Source organism: Lepidochelys olivacea (assembly GCF_965140295.1).
Source record: "Lepidochelys olivacea isolate rLepOli2 genome assembly, chromosome: 10".
Lineage (NCBI taxonomy): Eukaryota > Metazoa > Chordata > Testudines > Cheloniidae > Lepidochelys > Lepidochelys olivacea.
In genome coordinates this window covers 8981087-8988763 of record NC_140420.1, presented here as the reverse complement: position 1 = coordinate 8988763, position 7677 = coordinate 8981087, and the positions used below count along the sequence as shown (strand labels likewise).

The window sequence follows — 7677 nt, the reverse complement described above, 5'->3', positions numbered from 1 at the left end:
TTTCACTAGTGCAACCTGACTTCCCTGGGGCTGCACCAGTGGAAATGAGAGCAGGATCTGGCCTAGGGTCCCAGCCAGCCAATCAAATTGATTCCTTTCCAAAGCAGCTGTTACTTATGTAAGTTTGCTCGAGCCCTGACTAAGGGAGGGTTTATTATATACAGACGGGATGGCAGAGAGGACTTGGTGGGTCATTTCCATCTCTGATGTCAAAGATTCTCTGAGGACCAAGAACTCACACCAGGGAGTTAACTAGACATAACCAGGGTTTTAAGCTTCAAGGAAATGGCTGGCAGGTGTTCCGCCTAGCAACCACTTCACCTGCTCTGCTCAAAAAGCCCTTTCCAGAAAGGTGTCGGTCTCCGGTTGGCTATGAAGGTCTCCTACTTGTCCCTGAACTCAGGAAATTAAACACAAACAAACGAAACAATCCCACACACCAACCAAAGAAACACAAAGAGCTTGGCAGAGATTGGACCAAACATTGTCCAATCACATGGAGAATCCCGTCTTGCTTGGCATGTCAGGAAATCCCTGAGTCGGGCTGAGATTGGTGTGGAATCCAGGTTGAAGACACCAGGACTGAAGTTGATAGAGTATCTCTTCACATGGCAAATTCTGCTTTAGTTGTACCCGTGTACATCCAGAGTAACTCCGTCCAGTGACTCCTGACCTATTCCACTCCAGCCCTTCAGCGTGGTGTCACATCCCTCTCAGAAGGCCACGCTTTTCAAAGGCAAACCCCCGTTCATTAATGGGTTGGCCACACCCAAGACCATACCCAGAGCCACCCCTTTTAAGAGCAAAACACTTTTTGCGTGACTGGCTTGTCGACACATACAATGTGCATGAAGAGCGCTCTCAGCGTGGCCTTTTGTAGCCTGCTCACTGCATCGCAAGCTTCTTGACGGGTGGGAGGTGGTCCTCTTTACAAATGTCAAATACACAGACTTTGTTTGGCTTATTTTCTTTTTGAATGTTTGCGTTCTGATGCAATAATGCTATTAGCGAGAGGAAACTGTCGGGACATCCTTATATTGCTCCCTGATAGTTGTAAAAAGACTGACCAGCTATAGCACTCACAGGTAGGCAGAAAAAAATATCTATACATTATGTAACAGCACATTCCATCTCTCGAACTATACATTATATATAACATTACTCTCTGGAGCTAGCTCTTCATGAGCGAGATGTTCGGGTTAGGGGGCGTGTGAACAAGAGTGAGGAAAAGTCTTTGAAATTCAATTCACTAGGGCTGCATGGGTTTTCCACAAGCTCGTTCACATCCTCCTATGCAGTAGTTTAAAAATATGTATGTATATATTATTCTATTCTCCCAGGTGGGACTGTACAATTATATAATATTTTTTTAAAGCAATAATTTACTTAAAGACATCTCTATTTTTTTCTCTCTTTTCAGTTTTATATACAAATATTTACCGTGATATATAGTACGAAAGGAACCTGACAGCAGCAAAGTTGTTGCATCTTTCTCAAAAGAACCTGAAGCCACCAAAAAAAGCATTTTAGAAAAAATAAAAATAAATAAATAATACCCGCAAGAAAGATCCTTGCCCTCCCTCCTTCCCCTCTCCCCCATCCCCTCTGTTGCTCAAGAAGCAGACACCAAAACTGACCCTCGAATCAAAGAAAGGAAATTGTCATGGTTTAGCTGGAACTGGGCAGGGAAGGGGGGGGAGGGGGATCACATCTGCATTTTCTGCCTTAGAAACACAAAAAAGTTATGCCTCTGGCATGGGGCTTTGTAGGGTGGGTGTGACTATGTCTCTATGCAGCCGTGCCCATCTCTGATTGTGTGACCATATGGCTCCAGTTACGCAGGGGACAAATTCTCAGCTCTGAACATTTTCAGGGCACTGGACAAACATTGCCCATCCTGCACTGGCATACACTGATACAGAGTTCCCATGACATCAGTGACATTGCAACAGTTGCCAGCCTCCAGTCCTGTCCTGGAGTCTCCAGGAATTAAAGATGCATGTTAAGTTAAAGACTGTGTCATGTGATGAAACCTCCAGGAGTACGTCCAACCAAAATTAGCAACCCTACCCCTGCAGCATGGGTGACAGTCACATGAAACAGTTAATCTTTCCAATCACCCCTCTGAAGCACCCTGATTTTACAGGTGGAATGAGGGAGACATATTAAGAGACTTCTCCAAGGCCACATGTCAAGTCCTTTGCAGAGCTGGGATTAGAATTCAGGAGGCCCATGCGTTAGGCCAGACGAAAATAGTCACAGCCGTGCTGACATTTGTCAAGGAGAAGCAGATGCTTTCTCCCCCCTTCCTCCACAGAGCAGGACTGCACATCATTTAGGAAGCCAAAAATAAAGCAGCCCCTTGAGTGAGCAGCATGGAGCTTTCAGTCACTGCTGGAAAGGCTAACGGATGCTGAAAATGGTACCAGGATGACTTGGAGGAAAACTCCCCGGAGCAGTAACTTCTGTTTTGGTGACCTCTCCCGTTCTTTAGAGCTAATTGTTACCATCCAAGCTGCACATTCCAGCCAGTGCTTTGTACGCAGCAGTACAGGAGGGCCCGTGCAGCACCCGAGAAGCAGGTCTGCTGACGAAAAGGTGGGAGCTCTCGCAAGAGAGACAGGTGATCTGAGCACAGGACTAATCCTGTCTCTGACACCAACTCCCTCAATGGCCTTGAGCAAGTCCTTTAACCTTTCTGTGCCACAGGGGATGACAATACTTAACTCCTCACATGCACTGGAGGAGGCTATGTACATTACTGTTTGCAATGCCCTGGAAAGATAACGAGAGCTGAGTGTGGGTAATGAATGATTTGGCTGATGACCACATCTCAGGGCCCCCCCTTTCATTCCCTCTTTCACTGATCTGGATGCTACAGCAAATGAATTGGCTAGTGGGTCTGTGCACCCACCACTGCCCTCTGTTGGACAGAATAAAAGCTGTGCAACTGTGTGTCATAGGCACTATACTGCCAATAGCTACTAGAGTTTCTCCTTTAGTTGAAGTGGGAGGAGTCTGAATTTTTAGAGCAGGAGTTTCTGAACTCTACACTAGCTGTCACTGGGAAGTTCAGTATGTAGGAAAGTGACAACTGGCCACATGAATCTTAGGCCACTGGGACACAGGTAATGATTGGCCCGGTAATGATTTCATTCTGATTTTAGATGGATCCTTTCTCTGCGCAGTGCTGGAAATGCCCGATGTCCTTTCCCTCTGGGAGCAAAAGCTCCCACGCAAGTACAGGCATGATCTTTTGTGCCTTTTGGAATAACAAGCAGCCGGCAATCAATAATAGCCTGTAATGTGTGCAGTGTGGGCCCTGTTTATTGCCCGTGATCTGTTCTGTGTTCTTGCTGCATGGCTGAACCCATATGGAGTGACACATGACATGCCGTAAGGCTGGAGGGAGAGCGCTTGACTAGGAAACAAGTCAAAGCAGGGATTCTGGTGCTGGGGAAAAGCTGTGTACAGCTGAACAATTTTGCATCTCTAAGGCATGGGACCCCTGGTTTGAGAGTAGGTGAGGTTTGAGTCAGAGAAATCATTGGTTCTCTTTTTTGGCCGTTGCACGTAGCACTGTCCAGTGTCCAATTCATCAGTTACAAACACGCTCAAGAATAGAATAGACGCTAATACAAGGGAGGGCAACCAACGCATTGTGAATTTTGCTCTGTGCAAAAGGACCAAAAAAAATAGTGCACATAGGTTTTCATGTTTAAAACAATGGAATTGTTTGTGGGGGAGGGAGAGTCAGACTTTTGGGGAAAATGGGCAATACCTGACTTCTAGAACTTCCATTCCATTCCTTAAAAAAATAAACATTCTGAATGGTCCCACTGGAGATACGGAGGCAGATCCAAAGCTAGTGTAAATCTGAAGTGAATAAGTAGACGGCTGCTCCATTTACACCATTTAAAGCAGGGGTGGCCAACCTGTGGCTCCAGAGCCGGATGCGGCTCTTCAGACGTTACTATGCGGCTCCTTGTATAGGCACCGACTCCGGGGCTGGAGCGACAGGCGCCAACTTCCCAGTGTGCTGGGAGGTGCTGACTGCTCAACCCCTGGCTCTGCCCCAGGCCCTGCCCCCACTCCACCCCTTCCCGCGCCCTCCCCTGATCCTGCACTGCCCTTGCTCCTCTCCCTCCCCCCCCCAGAGCCTCCTGCATGCCACGAAACAGCTGATCGGGAGGTGTGGGGAGGGAAAGAGAGGTGCTGATCGGTGGGGCTGCCGGTGGGCAGGAGGCGCTGGGAGTGGCGGGGGGGAGCTTATGTGGGGGGCTGCTGACATATTACTGTGGCTCTTTGGCAATGTACATTGGTAAAGTCTGGCTCTTTTTCAGCTCAGATTGGCCACCCTTGATTTAAAGGCTGGCCCATGAGGCCACTTTTCATTCTCAGTAACAACCCCACTGACTACAAGTGACTCAGAACAGAAGCTTGCTCCTTAGCTACTCAACGGAGCAAAGCTGATTTACCCCAAACGAGAATCCCGCTCATTTTAGCCAAAGGTGCAAAAAACAAAATATCAGTGCTCAAAAATGATAACCCAGCAGACACGCTCAATCCCGCTCCACCCCAAAAATAAATATTTCCATCAGCGTGTTCATTATTATTCTTAATTATTACTATTATTAATTGTTTGTTTATCCCAGAGTCTAGCGTTCCCTGTGCTACGTTGCCAGTAATTGTGCTCCTTGCTTTTGCTGCCACTGGGCTTCTGCCCGTCAGTGCTGCGACCCGGTTACAAAGCTTTGCCAGCCAATAACCAGGAGGCAGCCTGCTGAACACCCTGGGAGTCAGCCCTAAAACAATTCATGCAGCTTCTTCATTGCCTTCTTTGTTTTACAAATATATTGAATCACATTTTGAATGTATGATTATTACACTATTATTATTGGTAAACAATCTCCCGGGCACTAAGTTGACAAATTCAAACCTCATTTCCCTTCCCCCAAATTGAAAAAGGAGTACTTTACATTACATGTTTTCAAGTGTCATTCTTGTGCAACCGAATCACATCTCCTGCCAGAAATATATATAATGTTTGTGTTCAGTTAAAAAAAACGAAACCAACCAAAAGGATTTGTTTCCTGATATTTCCTCCTTTTGAACCTCGCAGAGCTCAGCTCCAGGGAAATGCTTTCATTTTCACAGAGTGAAAGAAAACAAAATCACCAGCTCTCTGCGTGCAAAGAAGGTACTCCTGCAGATCCCGCCCCCGGTGTTCTCCCTTATCTGTGCCGCCATACTGAATCTGCTTCCAGTACATTTTCTAATAGCTTTATCAACACTGGAAGTTCAAAACACTCTGTGGCCTGCTGTGGTTTCCTATCACAGACCGGTCAGTGGTTATTGCAATGAAACTTAAAACTACAAACAATACTAATTTCTCAAGCATTCCTATGGCACTTGCATTGTTCTGCATAAGTTGAGCAGGTGGTAGGGGAAGAGATGAGAGGAAAAATAACCTCAGATCAGTTAGCGGAGGGGCCCTGGGTCATATTTCTGACTCCCTTCTATATGACCTCTGATCCAGTGCTATCGTGGCCTGAAGCCTGTCAAATTCATGCCTGTTGTCCGGGTTCAGGTCATCCAGACCCCTGCTGTCATCCTCCTCCTCCTCCTCCTCCTCCTCATCACGGCTCATGAAGGCCAGCTCATTCTCGTAGCAGAAGGAGTTGGTGCTAGGGAGCAGGAATTTGTTCTCCACCAAGTCCTTAGCACTGCAGCGCGGGGTCGACGGCACCTCGTAGGTTTTGTGGAAGTGTGAGTAGTCTACTTTGTACTGGTTTTTCTCCTCAAACAGGACGGGCTCAAAGCGGTGGCCCCACAGGATCTCGCTGGCCAAGTAGGAGCTCCGAGCTTGTGTTGTCATGGCTGTGGCTTCTACCATCCCTTCAAGGATCACCACAATTTCAAAGTCATCTGTTTCCAGGTCCTGGTGGCTAATTCCAAACAGCGGGCTTTCCTCATTGATCTCATGAAGAATAGTGATTGGTGACACCAAGAAAATACGGTCCAAGCCTTTGTCAAACCCAACGTCAATGTCTATTTGATCAAGGGGGATATATTCCCCCTCCTCGGTGATTCTAGGCTTAATTAACTGAGCTCTCACATGGGCTTCCACAATGTGGCTTTTTCGAAGGTTCCCAACTCTCCACATCAGGCAGAGCTTCCCATCTCTCATGGCCACAACAGCATTATGGCTGAAAAGTAACGTTTGGGCCCTTTTCTTGGGCCTGGCCATCTTTGCCATGATTGCCCCAATCATGAAGGAGTCGATTATACACCCCACAATGGACTGCACCACCACCATGAAGACGGCTATCGGGCACTCCTCTGTCACGCAGCGGAATCCATAGCCGATCGTCGTTTGGGTTTCAATGGAGAACAGAAAAGCAGCCACAAAGCCGTTCACTTGAAGAACACAAGGCTTGAAGCTGTCATCCCCGGCTGGGTTTTCTAGGTCTCCATGGACAAGTGCAATGAGCCAGAAAATCAGCCCAAATAATAACCAGGACACCAGAAAGGCAAGGGAGAAGAGCAACAACATGTACCTCCAGCGGATGTCGACACATGTCGTGAACATGTCAGCGATGTATCTTTGAGGCTTGTCATCCATGTTGGTGAACTCGACATTGCATTGGCCATTCTTCTTCACGAACCTATTCCGGCATTTCCTCCTGGTGTGGATCTTACCGTTCCCAAAGCCGTTGACTCCTGGCATGGTGGTCAACCTCAGCCCGTCTTCCTCAGAGGATACTATGCTGTATGCGTTGACTCTGCCTTTGCTCATCCCTGAGTCAAGCATGCAGAGAACGTGAAAGGTCTCCTGACACCTTTTCTGATGTTCCCCTCCCCCGTCCCTGCCCCCCCTCCCCCCCAAATACTGCTGTTGCAGAAGAGAAGTCCAAGGCTGCAAAGTCTTTGCTGCTACTTCACCGAACAGATCCAGTGAGAGACTCTGCAATGAGAAAACAAAGACACACGTTACCACTCAGACACAGAACCTGAGCAGGGCAAAATGGAAGCAAATATGTGTTCTCTAGTGTTGCTGTATGAAACAGCTGTGTGCTCCTCCCCAGAGGTGGCTGCATTTCGGTGGTGGGTGAAGTGACTTACTCTACCTCTAGGGGCATTCTGGGCCTTTCCTAGTGAATTAAAAGAGAGAAATTAAGAGGTCCAAAAGACTGCTCCTTTGTACTGCATAAGTGAGCACTATAACTGGGAAGATGCTTGAGAGTCTAAGCCATGCAAAGGGACAAAAACCGGCCAGCATGCATTCAGATTCAGGAGGATGGGTCTTTCAAAACTACCTCTTCCCCTCTAGTGCTCTCTGTTTTCACACAGGGGCCTCTGGGGGAAGGGTACTGGAGAGAGGAAGAGGAGAGGGAAGCCCGAAGGCCAGCATGCATTCCTCCATGAGTGCACACAGATATTAATAAATAATCTCTAGCTCTTAGATAACACTGTTGATCAGTAGATCTCAAAGTGCTCTAGAAAGGAGCTCAGGATCATATCCCTGTGTTACAGATGGGGAAACTGAGGCACAGGATGGTCACCTGGCAGCTGAGCTAAGGAGAGAACCCAGATCTCCTAAGGCATAGTCTAGAGCACTATCCACTAGCCCACGCTGCTTTTCGGAGGTGCACTTGAAAAAGCAGCCCATCAGTT

General features: G+C 47.5%; 1 protein-coding gene across 1 annotated transcript; it reads right to left on the bottom strand.

Moving 5' to 3' along the window:
* Window positions 1-4579: 4579 nt before the first annotated feature.
* Window positions 4580-6834, bottom strand: KCNJ12 (potassium inwardly rectifying channel subfamily J member 12). Its single transcript, XM_084640382.1, has one exon. It carries the CDS (start codon window positions 6812-6814, stop codon window positions 5501-5503), a length of 1314 nt encoding a protein of 437 aa, XP_084496508.1. The 5' UTR covers window positions 6815-6834; the 3' UTR covers window positions 4580-5500.
* Between the last annotated feature and the right edge of the window lie 843 nt (window positions 6835-7677).